At 31.9% G+C, this 22306-nt stretch overlaps 1 protein-coding gene across 7 annotated transcripts in view; it reads right to left on the bottom strand.

Moving 5' to 3' along the window:
• Positions 1–22306, bottom strand: part of Nbea (neurobeachin) — a 628163-nt gene that overhangs the window by 536601 nt on the left and 69256 nt on the right. For 6 of the 7 annotated variants that reach the window (XM_047553978.1, XM_047553977.1, XM_047553980.1 and 3 more), the window contains exons 2-6: positions 12340–12571; positions 9063–9163; positions 8720–8815; positions 4638–4759; positions 3627–3753 (exon numbers count right to left, since the gene is read on the bottom strand). In XM_047553978.1, the coding sequence (XP_047409934.1) occupies positions 3627–3753; positions 4638–4759; positions 8720–8815; positions 9063–9163; positions 12340–12571 (678 nt within the window). Of the gene's footprint in view, positions 1–3626; positions 3754–4637; positions 4760–8719; positions 8816–9062; positions 9212–12339; positions 12572–22306 lie in introns of all 7 variants that reach the window. The other variant, XM_047553976.1, reaches the window with a different exon arrangement.

The following is a 22306-nucleotide window of genomic DNA, read 5'->3' as shown; positions in this document are numbered from 1 at the left end:
AGAACTAATACAAATAAACATATGGTTTTCATAAGGAAAAAAGTTTTTAAAACATGAGACTAAAGGGATTAAACTGTTTTTCATTGATTAGTGACCACTTATTTAACTAACATCTTATTTATATTCTTTAAATACTTTTCCTAAAGTTTTCTGATGAGAACAATCACCCATAATTTTTATAAAAAACACATTCCTAACATAAAAATTATAATTCCAAGAATCTGTATCTCTAAACAGTTCTAATGTATCCAAATAATTTTGGTCCTCTTCACAACCTCAATCTGGGTCTTAGCTCAATTAAAATAATTCATAATTTCTAGAAGAGAGGCAATGGAATTTGTAAAATAACAATTGAAATTTGAATCCCTTCCCCCCAAAATGAACCCTACATTCTAATGAAGAAATCTAATTATTCAGACTCATTGCTCTTTATACTATTTCCAACTATATATAAATAATTATTATATTGAAATTCTTTAACAAAAAAAACTGTTATAATCCTGTAAATAAAAAACCAAGATTTTTATTAGCATCATAAAAATTTTTTGAAAATATCATCTAAAATAATATTGCCTGAATGGCAAAGCATTCAAGGGATGATAAAAATTCAAACAAAAAAAGAAAGAAATTCATAGAGCCCACTATGTGTAGCTCTATGATCGTTTTATACTTTAAACAAAAAGCATAAGGCAGTACTCATGTGGGCAAAAGTTTGACAATCTCACTATCCTATACCCAAGAACAAACCCTGAACTTAGAAGAGGCACTGGTCCTTAAACATACAGGAATGAAAACTTCTATGCTTCTATCCTTGTTTGGACTTTCAGATGACTGGTTACTCTGACTGCAAAGATGCAGTCTAGTAATTAGGCAGGAATATGTCTCTAAAAAATTCCAACTGATGAATGAATTATATCTAATAAATCTAATTATTACAGTTGCACATTTCTCTTTATTTCTCTTTTTATCTTTTAGCTTTACAGTAGTTTACAAAATATATTTTGACTTAGTCCCCATTATTCTCTAGGACATTACGTAAAGACATATTTCATGGGCCAGAACATTGAAAGTAGCACAATTATTCTCTTTCATGAAGCCATAATTATTGAAACAGCAGAAATTAACAAAACCTTCAATCTCAGGAAAAATTCAGAACTAAAAGGATTAGATAAATTTCTCCTATGAATAGTCTCTCTGCATTATCAAATGAGTGCCAACTTCTATTAAAAAAGAATAATAAATTCATAATAAATTATGAATCAACAGCATACCAATGGGAGTGCGTGCACAGGTACACATGTACACACACACACAATTCTAAATCTGAGGTATAAAATCTGATTCTATAATTAATCCACAGAAAGTTAAAGGAACAATTGGGAAGGACAAGAAAAGGGAGAAGGGGAGAAAGGGAAAGAGAAGGAGGAAAAGATGAAAAGAATGAACAAAAGAAAAGGAGAAGGTAAAGGAAAGAAGAAAATGTGGAGGAATATGAAAAGGAGAAGAAGAAAAATTTGTAACTCAGAAGTAACATTTCTTCAAATGTTCTTCAAACCTAATTTTTCTGCACTGCAATCAAAGTAATATAAAGTTCACATATGAAAGTTTACCTTTGGAAAATCTGTAATTTTAATAGATGCAAAAATTATAAAATGATACTGCACAATTTCTATATATGTATGACTTGCAGGTTGCACATAAATTATTAAATATAACTATAGCATGAATAAATTGTACATAATAATATATGCCAAAATTTTAGGATCAGTATAAACATATTAAAAAAGTATCATCTCTTAGCATTCTAAGTAATTATATTTTCTATTAATCCTGTATAAACTACTTTATCAAAAAAAAATCTTTTTGTTCTGTGCATAAACACTGAAAATTAACTTATTTTTGTATTATACATTATTGTACCAGAAACAAAAAAGGCTAGTAAACTTTACATTTTAAAAGGGTGTCAAACAGCAACAATCTAAATTATTTGGTCTTTATTGCCTTTTCTTCTTATTACTTATTTAAAAAAAGCACTAACCACAGCAAGGACCAGGCTTTATCTTTCACTTTATTAGTAGTAACAGCACTCTGTTAATGTCATACTGGAAAATAAACTGTTTCGTGTAAGTTAGTGATCTGCATAAAAGTAACTTAATCCTTTATAAAGCAAGTGATTTTTATTGTTAAAGTCATATTTTATTTATTTGTCCAACAATATATTATTGGCTTTTTGTGTGTGAACAGGAATTTAACTCAAGGTCACTTAACCACTGAGCAACATCTCTAGCCCTTTTACATTTTTTTATTTTGAGACAGGGTCTTGCTCTGTTGCTTAGGGCCTTGCTAAATTGCTGAGACTGGTTTTGAACTTGCAATCCTCCTGCCTCAGCTTCCTGAGTCACTGAGATTACAGAAGTTTAATGCTTTCTGTCAGGCATTTGAGGGAACACAAAGATGAATCCAACAGAGATCTTTGTCTCAACAGTCACTAAATAATGTACATATCAATGAATAATAAAAATTTAAATGAAATAACTGTCCTAAGAGATAATGAAGTAAAATGCACTAAAGGAGATTAATTATATCTGGGAACAAGATAACCTAGGAGGGAAGTCCATGGCAATATTTTTACATGAAACAGAATACAGCAATAGCAATGATGTTGGATCTGAAGACCTAGAGATATGAGGAAGGGTGTGTGTGAATGCAGTTTATGCCAGACATTAAATAAGGAATTGAAAAGGTTAAAAAAACATCAAACAAAACATCCAAATCATAAGAGCACTAGGCTAAAATTTTTAATCTACTGGAAGTTAGTAAAGAGTAAAGAATTACTTTGGTCAGTGAAATATGATCAAGAAGATAAATCAAATATTAGTATACAAAAGAGTCTGGAAGGGGAAGAGACAAATCATCCTTCATGAAGAGAGTGCAATAGGAAGGATTTAAGTAGTAATTAATGAAATTTTACAAGGAGGTATATTTCAGAGACATAAGTGGGACTTGAAAATTGAACTAATACAATGATCAAAGTTGACTCAAATCCCAATTATTACGAGGAGGTCTTAATTAGAGGACTTCAGAACATCAGTGGCTATGGGACTGGAAATGGTAAATTCAGTGTTACATATTCTAAGGTCCAGGATGCAGAAAGACATTCTAGATGGTAACATCTGATAGTAGATGAAAATATAAAAGTAGAGCTCTGAAGAAAAGAGTAAGAGCAAGAACTATCATGAAACTGAATAAAAATTTCCAATGAAATATAAGTATCATGTAAGTAGAGATGTTTTCTGTTTTGTTCAGCGTCACATCCCTAGTGCTATGAGAGTATATGATATTCAGTAAATACTCAGTAGTGCTTACTGAAAGAATGTCACATATTCAGGCTAAGAGAGACTAAGTGTATGAAAGAGATAAACTCCAAGCGGTCAAAAGACTGATCCTGTAGAAGACAAAAGCCAAACCATAAAAGTAAAAAGAAAATGCAAGCAAGAATAAGAGAAAAACATTAAGAGTCATAGGAAAACCCGTGAAGGAGAACACTACAGAAGTCATCACAGGTTTCAAGACAACGCGAGTAAAGAATTGTGTGACTCCGAATGGAAATATTTGCTTTTACCTACCTTCCGTGGTTGAAAATCATACTTCACACAGTGCTGAAAACCTTTTCCTTTGGACTTCAATGATGTGACTATTAAACAGTTGCCAACAAAATGAGCAGAATAACCAACTCCTTTGCTAGTACGAAAACTATAAAGAATGTGAGAATTATATAAAAACATCTGATTAAAACAGACATACTTAAACATATATATAATGCCTATTAAATATTATTTTATACTAAAAATAAAGTTTATTTCATTGTAGAATAGGAGTTAAACATATACCAAATAAAAACTAAAACATAAAAGGTTTACAACAATTAAATGATAAGGAATTCAAACTGGGAAATAACAAACTAATTTAAAATACCATGGACACCAACAAATAAATCAACAATCAACAAGTGTACCAAGAAGACTTCATCTTCTATTAAGACCATTTCAACTAGTAACGCAAAACATTCACACACAGTTCATGTTTTCAATAACAACTTGCTCTCTAACTCTGCTGTGTCTGTGAAAATAGTTTAGGAATAAAAAAAGTGAGAGCCAACTATGAAAATAATGTGGTTGGTTAAACAAGAGTACATCTGTAAGCAAAATAAGAAAAATGTGACTATCAAAAATTTTAATCATTATTTTTCAAACATATGTCAATTATGCTTATGGAACAAAATAAGTGAAAAGGCAAAGCAAATGAAATCTGCTGGGGGGGGGCTTGTTTTTTTTCACTCCTACATCAGATAAGAGAAAATCCCAAGTACCCCACAAGTAATCTACATTGAAGAAGACTAGACAGGGAAGGTCAGTAATCCTTGACTCTTATGCTGTAATTGAGGCGCACCCCCACCCACAGGGCGGACAAGAAAGGTCTACCTAGAATCAATAGCAAAATGAAGAAATAAAAAGTTTACTCAGTTGTTTTAAGATACACGTAATCATCTAACAGGCAGTCTTGATACTATATTATATAGTTACTACATTATACACTTACTTAAAGACACAAGTCCTAAAATTAAGCATATTACTTACCAATAAAGATAAGGTTTATCCTTATCAACATTTATGTTATTTAACGGATCCATACGAAACCAAGTGTTTAGGGTGAAGCCATTCTGATAAGGCCACTTTGCAATAGGAGGCAATGCAATTGCCTAGAAGGCAATGAAAAAAAGATAAAGTATCAGTTAAAGGAAATGTGAGGTCACTAAAATCAAGTCTGACCTTACAGATTAAAAAATGATGAAAGGGTAAATATCAAAAAGTCATGAACTACAGAAAAGAGAAGCATTTTACTTAAATAATCTATACATACTATCTTTTGAATATTAAAGCATTATATTTCAAACACTTAGTGATTTAAGTTTCATAACCAGATTACATATGGAGATTCAGGCTGTATATCAAAACTCCTTTTCTAATTTCAATATATACAGCTCTTTATACATATGCCTCAGAACTTTCAGTTTTCTACGGTTTACGCTAGATTTCAGGTATATTTCATTTGTCTAAAAGATGTATGATCTTTAAAGTCTAAAAACAACTGTGACAGAGAATTATTAATGGAATTAATAACTTGTGTATTAAACATACGCAAATATTAGTGATAGTGCTCATAATGTTCACAACAACACTGAAACAAATGAGATTATTCAGAAATTTAACCACTAAAATTTATGACCAAAAAGGAACTCAGATCCACTCATAAGTAAAAGAGAGGACTTAGTTTATAAAAGCAGTAAAATGAAATCCAGACATCTAAGGAATAAATGAGGAAGTAATTAATCACTGGACTTGATTGTCAAGAAATCTGTAAGTAGATTTATTTATTTTCCTAGAGGATATCACATTCCTTCACACAAAAGACATCCAACATGATTTCATAATTGATTTCTCCCCAGCACATTCTTCATATTGCTAATAATAGCCTTTCTAAAATACAAAAGTAGTTCCCATATTAAAAATCCTCTGCATAAAGAATAGTTTGAAATTTCTTCAGGTTATATAAGATTCTTCATACACTATGGCTCCAACAAACTATTTCAAGGAAGGTTTTCAAGATACCATAGTAGAGAAGGTTGCTTTCCTGACTGCTCCATGGTGTGAAAACAAGAAAGCAAACAGGCAGCTTCTTAGCAAGGTGGGTGAACAAAAAGAGGTTGGGGAGGAACTTTATTGGGATTTAAAACTGGACACTCAAAGCAGATCTGGGACTCACAAGGGTGGATATAATAAAAGAAGGAAGCAATTCCCACGATGCTACAGCCAGGCTGGAAGCACCAGCCAATGCAGTCCCTCAGCAAACAAAGTGGAGGGATAAGGGAATTAAAGGAATCTACATTTTTATGAGGTCTGAGGTTGTGTCTGGGTATGGAGCATTTAGAGAACAAGAACATTGACTAAAATGAAGGCACACTGTGTAATATCTTTGGGAAGAAAAGAAGTCACCACATCTCCATTCTGTGGCCTATCACAGGGGGTGGCAACTGATGTTGCTTCTACCCAAAACACTTCTTCCAGCAAAATCCCAACTACCCCTCAATATCATGCCAGTATGCCCCTCGTCTTTGAGGCTTTCTTTCCTGGACTTAACTCCAGCTGCCATTCTCTTATCACTGTTCTCCCATAATACTCAGTACGTAAATATATTGTATAACTTACAACTCCTTACTAGAGCAAGTTTTTTTAATCTATCCATTAGAATTTAATATGGTCTATATTCCCAATGCTATGACTTAAGATACAGATAGAGAAAACAATAATTAGTCAATAAATAATCTCAAAGTGGCCAAATACATATTGTGATTTAAAAAAACACAGGTACACATACATGCACACATGAACGCACACACACACAAAAATACATGTAATTTCACATGAGAGTCAAATCCTACAAACGAATTTTCCATAAAATGTCCTTTCAGAGATACTCTTGAGCAATTAGCTCAGAGAGATTTGTTATCAAAAATTAAACCTTTTGACATTTTGAAAAGGAAACTATTTTATTTATTGTTTTATTTGCTACTAAAATGAAGTTTATTATTGTTCGCTAGCAAAATACTTTATTTTCTTGCCAAGTTTTTCACTGATTAATTCCTCCATAAGTTTCTCTAAAACAGGTTACACTTAATATTGCTGTATCAAAATACCACAGGGAATAGGTGAAATGATGAAGACACTAAATAGTAAGATAAATTGATGGACTTGTATACATTCCCTAATGAACACATTAATTTCTTCTTAACTCCTAGAAACACATGGACATAGGTTTAGATTTGTTGTTTTCAACCTTTTGTCAAGAAAAGCATAACATACCACTTTCACAATACTACTTTCTCATCAGCAGAAGTGGCTAGTTACAGGACAGTCATTGAGGTATTGAAAAGTTTTCTCTTTTCCCCATTACTCCACATATCCCTTATCCCCAATCAATCACCTTAGATCTACCAGGCCCTAAGTTAAAACCAAAATACTGCATTTAAAAAAAAAAAAAAAAAAAAGGAAAAAAATTGAGACAGGCTACCTTTTGAGACATATGAAGAAAACTATAAAACACTGAAATAAAGGGAAATATGTTGTGTTCATGAACTGATTCAATAATGTTAAGATAATCTGTTCTCTCCAAATTGTCCTATACACATAACACAATCAAAATCACAGGATTTTTAACAAAAACAAAAGTTTATTCAATAACATAGAAATACAAACACTATGAAATAACCACAACAAAAATATTTTAGAGTGTTCTTAACAGTTATATTTATACTACCTGATTTTAAGAACTGTAACTACACATCTCCAATAATAAAAGACAATGTGTCCTTGGCATAGGACACAAAGGACAAAAGGAACAAACCAGAAAGTTCAAAAATAGATCCACCTAAATACTCTCAACCAATTTTCAAAAAAGGTGTCAAGTAATTCAAAGTGAAAAGGATCATATCTTCACCAAATGGTTATGCAAAAAACAGATATGCAAACAAATAAAACTGATTCCCCAACCTTGTCTCACACCATATGAAAATAATACAAAAGGGACCATAGAACTAAATGTAAGAGCTAAAACTATTAAACTTCTAGAAGAAAGCATAAGAAAAATGTGTCCTTGGTTTAGACTGATTTCTTAGAATACAAAATCACATACCATAAAAGAAAGAAAATTTTAATTGGATATCATCAAAACTAAATCTCTTGCAGCTGAACAGATAATGTTATTAGACAAGTCATAGATTGGAAGAAGAAATTTGACAAATATGTATCTAATACATAAACTTAGACCTCAGATTTATAATGAACTCTTAAGAAAATAAGACAAATAATCAAATTTTTAATGAATAGAAGATCTGAACTCAAAAAAGAAGATGTAAGAATGAGTAATAAATACACTGAAAATGGCTTAACATTATATGAGAGAAATACAAAATCAAAACTACAATAAGCTGCCAGGCGTGGTGGCACAACCTTGTAATCCAGTGGCCTGGGAGGCTGACACAGGAGGATGGCAAGTTCAAAGCCAGCCTCAGCAAAAGTGAGGTGCTAAGGAACTCAGTGAGACTCTGTCTCTAAATAAAATACAAAATGGGGCAGGGGATGTGGATCAGGGGTCGAGTGCCACTTAGTTCACTCCCCAGTAACAAAAAAAAAAACCCTACAATGAGCTAGCATTACATAACTACTTAAATGGCTCAAATTAAAAGGACTAAAATGTCCAGGATGCAAATGAACTCGAACTCTCATACTGCTGATGGGAATACAAAATTTTTCACTATGGGAAATTATTTGACAGTTTGTCATGAAGGTAAATGTACACTTACCATAAAACACAGTACTTTCATCCAAGTATTTAACCAAGAGATAAGAAAACATATGCCCATGAAGAGACCTGTGCTGAAATGTTCACTGTATAAAATACTGATAAACCTACAACAAGGACAATTTCCAAAGTATTATTGTGACTGAAAAATAGCCAACCATAAGAGTGTATACTACATGATTTTATTTATATGACAATATTGAAAAGACAAAACTATTGGAAAACAAAATGAATTAGAGGTGGCAAGTGATGGGCTAGTTGCCCTAAAATACATAAAAATAAAAACATAATGAAAACTTACCGCAGCACTACAACCAGGGAAATTGAAAAAAGTGTCAGGACCATGTCTTTGTGGCATCTGATTAAGAACTGACAATAATTTTACTGCATGTCTTGGCTGAGAAAACAATAAAACAAGAAAATTATCATTGTGCAAATTTAGTAATAATACCTAATATACCACTTTAGTCACTAAACTGTTTTCTAACCAGACAGAAAATTAAACTTAAATCATTTATTAAACTGCTTAAGAGGAAAACAATTTCCACTACAAATTCAAATATACAGCTCTCTAGGGACAAATTGTTGAACATTAAGTATTAATGGGCTGGTATTAAATACTTTTCCCTCTGACCACAGCTTACCCAGATTCCACTTTCTCCTCGAAGCATGCTGAACAAAAGCTTCAACTCCTTGACAGTGATGCTGTAGCTGGCAAGAACCCCCAACATATCAACTAGAAGATCTTCAAAGGAAAATAAAGTTATTCTGAACTCTAGTCGTAGGCTGCCATCTGTCAAGTAATACACTTTTTTGAAATAGCAGAAGTCTTCAACTGTCACATATACATCTAACATAACTAAATGTCCTCATGAATAGCCCTTCTAATTAAGAGTTTGTACACACATACACATATATGTACACACACGTGAATGTGCTATATGCAAAAAAAGGGATATAAAAATACACAAAGGTACAAAGATTTAACATTGCAAATTAGTTCTTAAAATATTCCTTGGGCTATTAGTAAGTTTGAGTGCAAACCTACCATGGGGCATTACTCCAAGTGGTTTATGTTTATTACCATCACAAATCTCATAACAAGCCTATGAGATAGGTACCAAAAATTATCCCCATTTATAAATATGCAAATCATGGCAAAGACAACTTAATCATTTTGCCCAGTAATAGCTAGCAAGTTGTAGATCAGGATTCAAATTCAGACTGGTCACAGAACGCTCACTTTTATCCACTAGTCTATAAGTGAAAGTCTGATTTAAACAGTGATACTTTTATGCCAATGTGAGTATTCATGTTCATATAACAGACACATCATCTCAAAAAATAATGAAAAAAAATTGTCTTGACTCTGATTACTTTCTTTATACATTATGATTAGTATTTCAATGATCTCTGGGAAAAAATTAAATATCTAAATATTTATGCCTCATCTTCTCAATTCATAAAGCCATAAGAAAAATATAGAGTTAATATATTTTAAAAATTTATCACTAATTAATAAAAAGGTTCGATTAGGATAAAATGAAATAGTTACTGATAAACTATATATTATCTAATATCAAAAATTAATAATAGAATTCAAAATATTATGATATCCATGTGTTTCAAATTAGAAATTTAATATGTTTATTTTCATCCATAATTAACTGATTCTTACTTAATACCACAAGAAGCAATCTCTACAAAACTGTGACAACAGATGTCATTTTTGAGAAAAATCTTTAAATGAAACAAAATGTTTCATCATTTAAGTAACAAATATGCATGGAAATGCTGTATAAATCAGGTACGTGTCAAAGAATTCTAGATAAAAATCAAGTACTTTAAAAACCCAGGGGTGACATGCCTAAGTTTTAAGCAATTAGCTGTAATGGCAGCCATCAATGATGATTTCTTAAACCTAAAGATTTACATACAAATAACTTTTTTAAAAAAAAACAAACTTCTATTTGCAATACATATGATGCATGATCCACAAATAAATCTATTAAATTTGAATTTAAATACAAAATTTTTAAAATTCCTTATGTATTGTACATGATACACAACCAAGCAGCTTAGTTTAACTCTATTTTAGCAAGTCTTCTTCTCTAGACAAGATTTTTAAAAGTTACTATAACTGAGATTGTCTTATCAATTTACTTAAATGTTTAATCACATTTTAGTTACATTCACATTACTAAATTAAAAACTCTGAATTTAACATATAACATACTACAATACATTTCAGAGATGAAAACCTAATATTGTTTGGATGGCTGGCATTTCAGTGTTTCTTAATATGTTTAAATTTTAATTTTTCTACTAAAAAACAAGATACAGGTATTTTTCTGGTACTCATTCTCTTTTTTTATATCATTTCATTGACACAGGCTCTTTTGTAAGGAATTGCTTAAAATAAGTGAAAATTTTGCGTAATTGATATTATTATTAGTTAGAAAAAAGGATAAGAGCTTTATATAATGGGAAATGGCAAGACAAAAACTGTGGTACTATCTTCACTGTCGTTTTACATTCCAATCTCATGAATTATGTTCCCATGAACTATTAGGCACGTATTGCTGAATTCTTCCCTAAACTATATAAAGTAGAAGGCACTCTGCTTATACATATACATACACTTAAGAACTTACTCTCAGATATAAGGATTAAAAAAATCACATGATGTTCTACACAACATGTATACATACGACTTTATACAAATGAATTCCAGTTAAGTAACTCCAGAATTTACAGAAGTACGATATCATTAAAAAGATAATTTACAAAATCTAAGTGTGAATCCCCTTTTTCATCAAGTTAGTCATTAGTGTCTAATATAGAGAATGTTAAATCATGTAAAACAGATATATGCCACCTTGAAAGCAATGAGAAATTATTTTAATGCTAAGAAAATTTAAAATGCATTGTTCTGTAGCCAACACTGTTCATTTCATTCTTTCTTATTTAACATTTGTCCACAAATTTTGAAATTAATTAAAGCATAAGTCAAGACATTAAAATGCATTCTCTTGTGTCTGAACTACTTTTAAGGATAAAATATAATACTGTGAAAAGTCAGATTATTACTTTTCAAATTATGAAAACACTTTTATGTCAGAAGATAATTATGCTGAAGATCCATGGTTTACAATAATCAACATTTCAAACTCCAAACTTATTTTCTGGAAACAACTGCGGCTCTAGGACCATCATTCAAAACATTCCTACTAAAGTGCATCCAACCACAGATGGGAATTCACTTGCAGGGAGGTGAAGGGTTGGTGGTGACAAGCCATAGATTTCAAAGTTATGATTTAAAATAATTCATAACAAGCATAAAAAATAATTATTTATCCTAAAATTTATGCAAATTTTGTTTTCTATTAAATAATGTTTAATACAGATGTCCCCCCTCCAAAACAAAATCAATGTACAATAGCCACTTCTAAAAGATACACCATGCTTATTCTAATACTTTTTAGTATCTCCACTCATCTGTCATACTGCCATATATGCCAGACTAAAGAGCACAAAGCTGGGATAATTTGGTAAAGGGCTCATTCATTATACAGAAATAAAATATGCATTTTGATATTTTAATTATGTAAAGTTTTAATTACATACTACATAAAAGATACTGTTTATTTTCCTAATAGATTTCATAGTACTTACTTCACTATACAGAGATTTTCTATAACTTAGAAAAGTAAAATTACTAGTTATGTTTGTCTTCTTTCACTATTCAGGTTTTCAATTAATCTAAAAGTATATAAATTATATAAATTTTCCATACATTTCTATTTATCTTTTTAAAATCAAGGTAATCTCAACAAATCTATTTTACCTACAAAATATAATGAGAAGTACATGAGCTTTATAAATATTTTAATTGTACTTTCCTGTTGAATAGTCCCATACCTGCTATCATGTCATCTACAGCACTCATTTTCAGCAATACTTGTTCAATTAGCCCAACTTCTGTGCTAGTCTGTAAATTTCGAACACTTTTTCGTAGAATGGCTGTAAACATGCTCCATATTTCTGCTTGACATGTTACATCACAGTGCTCCAAAAGCTCTGTCATGCAAGTTATACTCTCAGCATCCTGGATAATAAAGTTCATCTCCAAATCAAATTCACCTCCAACAAGCTGAAAGTAAACAGAAAGAAACAATGACTAGCGATAACATGGGAGGTAATTTATAACAATGAAGTAAAACTATACCCAAATTTCAACTAGCAGGAAAAAAACAGCTATTCTAAAAACTTCAAATCTTCTGGAATGCAATTTTGATCTAAAGTTTAAGAACTAGAGATGTGCAAACTAAACATACCAAACATATATCTGATTTTCACAAAGATGGAAAGGAGTGATTTTATATCTAGAAGAATAAAACAAACTATAGCCTATAATGACTGAGTGGAATTCAGGACAAATTCCTAAAAGAAAGGTGTGGCCTTTAAAAGTGATAATCAATAGAAAATAAAGAGCTCACTAAGAAAATATTTTAAAATGACTTTTTTTTTATAAGATTAGACTTGAAAAAGATGTTATAGGGGGAAAAAAGCTGTAATCACCATATATAGAAGATGAATAAATAGGAAACTGATACTAGCACAAATAACAATAAATGATGAAACAATTAAATGAATATTAAAAAATGAGTTGAGCACAGAAATAAGGTCTTACAATAGATGTTTTTAAAAAGCCAAAATGTGAACTGAGTTAAAGAAAGTTGATTTAACAGAAACATCAGCTTTGGGGCATGATGACAAATGAGTAAAAAGCTATTTCTGTCCCCACCAAATGCTACTTTTTGTAGCAACAGACAAATACACAGAAAGTAAAATAATATACTGATACTCTTTTACTATGTTGATCAAATTATATATGAATTATTATATTCAATTATAGGTATTTTTCTTAAAGAACAAATGACAAACTGGATATACTCCTTTCAATCTAGAGAATGGAAGAGTAATAATAAATTAATAACCTTTCATTAAAAACCTAACATTTGAAACTATTAATTTATTTTTTCATTCAACAGCCCTTTATTAACATTTCTAGAACTTACTGTTTTCAGAACAATGATATATCAATGGACAAGAAAAATTCTAAGGACTAACAGTACTAAATTCCATAAAGATATACATATACGAATGTATGCTCTAAATTATTCCACGAAAATGGACAAACAAGTTATAAAAAGCATAAAAGAAGACATAAAACATGAGTAGTTGAGAAAGAGGAAGCCCAGGAAAAACAAGATTAAAAAAAGGCAGGAAATAAAATTAGAATCAAGAATTAGAATTAATTTTCTATCACTGAGGTATATACAAATATGTAGGTAGTATGATATAAGACAGGAAAAATAATAACAATACTACTACCACACCTAATACACCATTTAGCACTACTATAAGTGCTGAGCATCTATTAAGAAACTATGAATTCTCTTCATTTTACGGATAAGGATCACAGACAGAGTTTAAATACCTTGAAAAGGATCAAAACACAGGTAGTGGACCCAGAAGTTTATCTTCACATGAGCCCATACAAACAATAAAACCTCATTTAACAAAACATTAAAAGTCTTCAAGATTAAACATTTGTCCCCAATTTTGAAATATTATACTCCGTATATGTTTTTTGCTGTAACAAATCCAAAGTTCATCTTTATAAACAACTATCCCATCTGCTATATACTGACTTTGAACTGACCTAGGTATTTTCTCTGATTAAAAGCTAGTTTCACTTCTATATCTGAAACAAATTCAACTTCAACTATTTCTGGCTTATGGATGAAAGCAGCTACAACAGTTATTAAGAGATTGGCTCAGAATTTAGACTTACTGGATTCAGATTCTGGATAAACCAGTTACTAGCTGTGAGACATTAATGAATGAAACTATTTCTCTAAGCCTCTATCTACAAAACAGGAATGAAAGTTTCTAACAGGACAGTTGTGATAATTGGGTTATTAGTACTCAAACTCAAGCACAATGGCAGACTATAGTTAGCATTCAATTAAGATTTGCTATTGTCTTTAACAGTCCCATCTTCCAGATTAAAAAAAATAATAATAAAAATGTAGTCACCTAATCAGATACCTCTAAAGTACCACGAAACTTGGACAGCTTAAGTCTTTTCTCCCCAAAACAAATTTACTGTGGATCATGTTTCTCTTTCAGATATTACTTGGAGATATATCAAAACCAACTCAAATACCATCTTCACCATGCCATATAACAAAAGAATTCCTATTTATTTATTATACATCAAACTACCATGAATCTTGTAAACCACTGATTAGTTACTAAAAAAAGATTCTCTAGAAATAAATCATGTAAAGAAAAAGGGTTGAAAAATCAATGATGTAGGACACTTAAGTAACAGAACTAAAACAAGTAATGAGTGTTATATCTATGAGCCTCTGAAAAAATTTGTGTAAAAACATGATTACACTAAAATACAAGATCATTTAAGTATTTTTTTAGACTAATCTCTTAAACTAGTTGTAACCTTGTTTAGCAGAGTGTGGTATAACCAAGTGCCATTATAGCATGTAATAGCAGAGATTGTCTCAGTAGGAAAAAAAAAATTCTGCTTTAAAAGGAATTAATAATTAATATTTGTAATTCTAAAAGTCAGGTTCGGTTATGAAGCCTATATTGCCATCTTTCACAGTCAAAAACACAATGCCCTATACATCTTTTAATTACAAAAGAATGTGGGTATGGCTCTCTGATTTCATTGTGAAAAGTAACAAATAGATTTATTATAGATGTAGAACAGACCTGTTTTCTGTAAAGAGTAGTTCTTTCTCACTTTTATTATAATTTTTCACACATTAGTATTAGAGGCTAACTATTATATGAACTATCTTTAAAAATTAGACAAATAGTCTCCATTTTAATGAGTAGCTTAATAGTTTTATCAGCAATTAAAGAATGTAAGTAAAAGTAAAAACAGTTGGCTTATCACCTAAACAATTCTACATCTAAAAGACTTGTTAAGAAAAGGCATAATTGTCCTTAGAGGAGAAAAGTGAAGATAAGTGAAGTTAAACAACATAAACAAGACAAGTGGCAGATTCAGTATTCTAATTTAGATTAGAAAATATACTTTTTGTAATGAAGTCAAATGGGTAGACCTAAGAAAGCAACAGAGATGTTTATAGTAGTTGTATGAAGGGTAAAATGAGAAAAGACAATGTGAGTGGATAAGAAATGAAATATCTGTAGGAAGAAAAACTAATTTGTTCACAGTTATTTCAGTAAGAAAGTACATTTTTAATACTGCATTACAGGAGAATTCTCTCTCTCAAACACATACACACAAACTAAAAAAGAAATGAAAAATAGCTTGAAAGGTAAAAAATGTAAGACAGCAAAGTCAAAAAAACTAAATATCAAAAACAACTCTTTTTAGAAAAGGTATGTCAAATCACTATACCATAACATAAAAAAAAAAAACCTAGCAATTGAGATTTCCTATGAATCTTATGTGTCATTGTGACACTCTATTCACACAACTAAGTGTTTTTTTTCCTCCAAGCCTTGTGCTGAAAATTCTAAAAGGCACTGCCATTGCAAAAGAAGCAGTGGTGCTTCTTACTAAACAATCAGTCTTAAGTAAATTTATACAAAATAAATAGAGATTAACTTTTTAATTTTTATTTATATGAAAGAAATAGTTTACTGAATTAAAACTTCAGAATATAATGTAACTGAGAAATATATTGTCTTCAGAAAGCACTAAGTTTTTTTTGTGTGGGTTTTTTTTTTTTTTTTTTCTTGCAGTGCTGGGGACTGAACCCAGGGCCTTGTGCTTGCGAGGCGAGCACTCTACCAACTGAGCTATCTCCCCAGCCCAACACTAACTAATAGCAATTAAACTATCTTGTTGATTTCCTTAAGTACAGAACTAAGGTTACTGAACTCTAAGGTTATTAAGTTGGGATAATATAGAATAATTCATCATTCATTAATTAAATGAAACTGAACAATCATTAACCAGTTGGATTTCTTAGCAACTTACATAATTCAATAAAGATTAAAGTTAATAACATTGCACATGGAGCCCCAAGAAACTCCCCAGCTTCTGCTTCTTCTACTTCTCATTTTCTTCTTACTGGTAAAAGGCTTCTATAATGTCATTTTTCACTTCATGTAAAATTATTTATATGCATTCCTAGAAAGAGAACCAACACATAGTATATGGTTCTGTCTGACCCTTGGATTTTTTAACTTCCAAGTATCAGTTTAGGTACCACTTCACCCAAAAGACCTTCCCAGAAAGATGATCTTTTTCCGAACTCCCGTGACAATCTCTCCATACCACAGCAATCACCATGTAATATTATGGACTAAGTATTTGTGCTCCTCAAAATTCATATGTTGAAGCTCTTCCAGTAATGTGATGGTATCAGGTGATTGGGGCTTTGTGAGGTAGATTTTAGATAAATCAGGAAGGTATATCTCCCATGACGGAATTAGTGTCCTTAGAAGAGGAGCTTTCTCTCTGTGTTGTGTGAGAACACAGTGTAAAGGCAGCTATCTATAAGCCAGGATAAGGGGCTATCTCATAGAATCAAATCTGTGATTATCTGTGATTTAAACCACTCAGTCCCTGGTATCTTGTTTTACCAGACTATGTAAAAACATAAGATATCACGGTTGTTTACAGATTTCTTCCTATCCCCCACATTACGACAGGCTTTTACAGAGCAAGGGTCATTTCTTTTTTACTGTCCATATATATATGTAATATATATATACATATATAATATATATACATATAAGTACATATGAGTTATGCATTCAATATTTAACTTAGAAGAGGAAGATGGCAGGATGGGAGGATAGGAAGACAGGAGGGAGAAATGCAGGCTAGAAAGCGAGTTCACTTCCATGGTTAATCCCCAAATTGTTAGCCAGGCTTTCTACTATATTCTAACTTTCTTGCTTCAACAGTGAATTACTCCAATTGTCATATAAATTTTATAATGCTTCAGAGGTAAATGCAAAGTAAGAAATGTTTTCTCAACCCTGGTTATACTACTCAGTTGCCTTACTGTCTCTTCTATTACTATCTGGAAAATATGTTAGGGTTTCACATAAGGTAATGCAGAACAAATTCAGGAGACTCATAACTCTTGCCTTAGTAAGGCACATTTTTTCTATTTAATTTCCTAAGAACACTGAGTCAGCTAAGCACAAATATAGTTGTTAAAACCAGGCTCACGTATACTTCTACTTTCAGGTTCTAACTATTTTCAAGTGAAGTCAGTTCATAACACATTCCTTTGAAAAAAGAAAGCTGGAAGTGACATCGCCAAAAGAATGGCAGAATGGGCTACTCCAGGACTATACAGTTTCCCCAAAGCAACTAATAAGCTGGCCTAAAGTGTCAGGATCAACTTTTAAAGAATTCTGGATCTAATAAAAAATCAGCACAAGACTTGATGTAGACAGTGTAGACAGGAGTTACTGCTATGTGGAAGAGTACTGTGGAATTCTAAATCACCTATTTACCCATCCCCTACATCTCAGACTATAAACCGCCTCAAGGATGGCAGCCTATACTCAGATAAAGATCGCTAGTTCCAGGGGTGGCACTGCCAACCTTATCCTCAAAGAATTTTGTCTGTGGGTCTTCACCTGTCTGGCAGCTCTCTCAAAGAGAGATGCAAAGAATTCCCTGGTAGATCCAACTGGGAGCGTTTCGAGGGCTGGGTCACTTGCTAAAAGCATTTGAAGGCAAAAGTACTGGCTGCAGCTGTCTGGGGCAACAGATAGCACTTCAAACAAAGAGATAATCCAAGTGACTAAAGGAGGTATGTGGGGTTATAAGGATTTTTAAGCTTCTGTCATGGCTTATTTATTACAAACCCACCCCAACCAAAACCTCATGTGTTAATGCAGGAATGCTCAGAGGTAAAATTACTAGATTATGAGAGCTATGACCTAATTTGAATGGATTATTGAGTGGTAACAGTAGACAGGTGGGCATGGCTAAAGGAAGTAAATCACTGGGGACTTGCTTTGGGGATTTATATTTTGTCCTTGGCACCTCGCTTTCTCTCTCTGCTTCCTAGTTGCCATGAGTTGAGCAACCTTCCTCTACCATGCTCTTGTCATGCCTGGCCTCATCTTGGGTCCACAGCATTGGAGCTAACTGAACAAGGACAGAACCTTTGAAACTGTGAGCCCAAAGTAAGCTTCTTCTCCTTTATTTTTATTTACTTATTTATTTATTTTTAGTTGCAGATGAACACAATACCTTTATTTTATTCATTTTTATGTGGTGCTGAGGATTGAACCCAGAGTCTCATGCATGCTAGGCAAGCACTCTACCACTGAGCCACAATCCTCTTTAAGTTATTCTTGTCAGGTATTTTGGTCACTGCAACAAAAAGCTGATTAACACAGCTTCCATATATACAGGGGAATTAAGACAGCCATATGCATGACCAGGGCAGGATCTACTCACAAAAAGGCCTAATAATGGCATATGCTTTGATTTCTATTTAGCTCTTAGGCTTTATGCAATACAGAAGCATCCTCAAAGACTGAGACATTATTTTTACTTTCTTCCTTTTTCTTTTTTGGTTCCAGGAATTTTAGGTAACTGTCTAAGCAAATGACCACCAAACAGAACACAGACTTTAACAATAACACACAAATAGAGAATGTGGACCTTACCATCATAATTTAGAAAAGTCACTAAACAAACAACACCCAAACACAGGGGGAGAAGGGGATCTAATATGGAGACTTTCTATACTATAATATTCAAAATGCTCAGATTCCACGGTTGGGTATGTATAGATCAGTGGCAGACCACTTGCCTAGTATGTGTGAAGCCCAGAATTCTATCCCCTACACTGAGAAAGCAAAAGAAGAAGAAGAAGAAAAGTCCAGTTTCCAACAAAATAATATAAGACATGCAAGGAAACAAGAAATATGAACCATCTATAGGAAAAGTAAAAGGTTAACTTACTTAAACTTACTAGACAAAGACTTAAATTAACCATCTTAAATAGCTGTAAGACGAAAGGAAATCATGGACAAAGAAGAATGATGGAATACAAACAAATAAGAATACAAAAGATCTACTAGTAGATTCTTTCAGTTACTGAATTCATAATAATGTAACAAAATTCTGTAACAAATGAGGATGGAAAAGAAAATCAGATAGTAAAACACATAATTTAGAGATTATTTAAGCTTGAGACATCCATTTCATCTAATTCATCAATTTCACTGCCACTTTAACTCTTTCCAAACACAGATATCCTAGGTTTTAGAAGTGGGGGACACGATGATTTTATAAAGATCAAGTTCCTTAATAACATTCAAAATCCAACAAATTCTAACCTCACCTTCCTGAATTCACCAACTTTATCTATGTGACTGTTATAGTCTAGTTATTAGGTGTCCCCCAAAAGCTCATGTGTGAGACAATGCAAGAACATTCACAGATAAAATTATTGGGTTGTGAGAACCTTAATCCAATCAGTGAATTAATCCCTCTTGGGATAACTGAGTGGTAACTGAAGGCAGGTACGGTGTGGCTAGAGAAAGTGTGGGCATGGAGTGTGCCTTTGGGGTATATATTTTGTATCTGGTAAGTGGAGTCTCTCTCTGCTTCTTGATCATCAAGTGAGTCACTTCCCTCTGCCACACTCTTCCACCATGTTCTGCTTCACCTCCAACCCCGGGAATATGGAGCCAGTTGTCTATGGATTGAGACTTATGAAACCTGAAACCATGAGACCCAAATAAAATTTTACTCCTCTAACATTCTTCTTGTCAAATCTTGTAGTCACAGAGTGAAAAAGCTGACTAAAACAATGAACGATGTATAACTTTCTTGCTTTTCTTCATGCTTTTGCCTCTCTACTGGCAAATACATTTATATATATGCATAAACTATGACCCACATACTTTATTCTTTTCTCAAAACAATTATCCTTAAAAGCTCATCTTAAATTTTACCTCCTCAGTAAAGCTGAAAATTTCTTTTCAAAATTGAAAGTACTGGGCTGGGGAGATAGCTCAGTCGGTAGAGTGCTTGCCTTGCAAGCACAAGGCCCTGGGTTCGATCCCCAGCACCGAAAAAAAAAAAAAAAAATTGAAAGTACCTTCCCCTCTGATACCACAACACTTTTGTATAATCTATGATGGCTCAATTATATATGACATTTAATATAACTTAAATATAAGGAAAATATGAATTAAAGACATATGAAAGCCCTTTAAAATACAAGCCATTTAAGAATATAGTACAAGGCAGTAGTACATTTTTTCATCTCCTTAGACATCTAACTTGACTTTCATCATGTATTATATTGACAATGTTCCTTTCTAAAGAAATATATTTCTCTTATAAAATTTTAGAAGAATTGTTAAGCACACCAACAAACTAGTATGCTTTCTTTTATTAGACAGTTAAAATAGTGTAAGCCATAGTATTATTCTTTTTGCCTTGGCTGTCAGAAAGTTAAAATTTAATTTAATAATTAAAATTTATTAATTATATGTATATTTTTTATTATCTCCTTGCTCTACTCTGTTTTCCTACAAGTTTTTTACTTTCTGTTAGTCTATGGTTATCTTGTACTGTTAGCCAATACAAATATTTTTAGAAACAGGTAAAATCTAAATTATAATGTCCTTTCTTATTAATTTCTGACAGATCTTCTTTATAATAGGGCTATACATGTATAAAGAAATATGTTACAAAGAAATATGCAAGTGGAAACAATACAATAATCCCAGGTAATTTCAATACATACTTATCACCAATAGACTAGTCATTAAAACATAAAATCAATAAACATATTTCCATCCAAAATGGTACAATAACTCATATGGATCTAATAGCTACAAAATATTTCACTCTAAAACAGCTGAATTTACCTTCTTCCAACTAGCTCATGGAACCTTCTCCAAAAGAGACAATATTCTCAGTCATAATGTTTTAGAAAATACAGAATGAAGAACAGGTCAAAGAAGGAATGAGAGGAGAAATTCTTAGAAACAAATGAGAACACAGATAAAATGTATCAAAATCTCTGGGACAATAGCAAAGATGTTCCAAGAGGAAAATTTAAAACACTGAGTGCCTACAACAAAAAAATAAATCCCAAATAAAAAAGCTTAGGCTCCCTTCAAGGCCTTAGAAAAGGAAGGACAAACAAATTCCAAAATCAGGGGAAGACCAAAAATAATTAAGATGAGAAAAATTAATGAAATTGAAAACCAAAAAAAACCAAATACACAGAATCAATGCAATGAAGTTTGTTCTTCAAAAAGATATATAAGGTTGATAAATCTTAGGCAAACTAACCAAAACAGAGAGAGAAGACCCAAATGAACAAAATTAGAGATGAAAAAGGAGATATCAACATAGATACTTCTGAAATTCAGAGGATAATTACAAACTATTTTGAAAATTCATACTCTAATATATTGGAAAATCTAGAAGACACTGACAACATTTCTAGACACATATTATCTGTCCAAATTGAACCAGAAAGATATAGAAAACTTAAACAGACCAATATCAAGTAATAAAACTGAAACAGCAATTAAAAGCCTTCCAAAAAAGAAAAGCCAAGACCCAGATGGATTCTCAGCTGAGTTCTACTGGACATTCAAAGAAGAACTAACACAAGTCTTCTCAAATTATTCCATGAAATTGAAAGGAAGGGAATACACAATTACATTCTACAAAGTCAGTATAACCCTGAAACAAAAAGTAGACAAAGATACATCAAAGACATAAAACTATAGACCTATATCATGAACACAGATGCAAAAATTCTTAATAAAATATCAGCAAACCACATTCAAAAACACATCAAGAAGATAA

The sequence above is a fragment of the Sciurus carolinensis genome, chromosome 5 (assembly GCF_902686445.1).
Source record: "Sciurus carolinensis chromosome 5, mSciCar1.2, whole genome shotgun sequence".
In the NCBI taxonomy this organism is placed as follows: Eukaryota; Metazoa; Chordata; class Mammalia; order Rodentia; family Sciuridae; genus Sciurus; species Sciurus carolinensis.
This window is presented reverse-complemented; position numbering and strand designations above follow the sequence as displayed.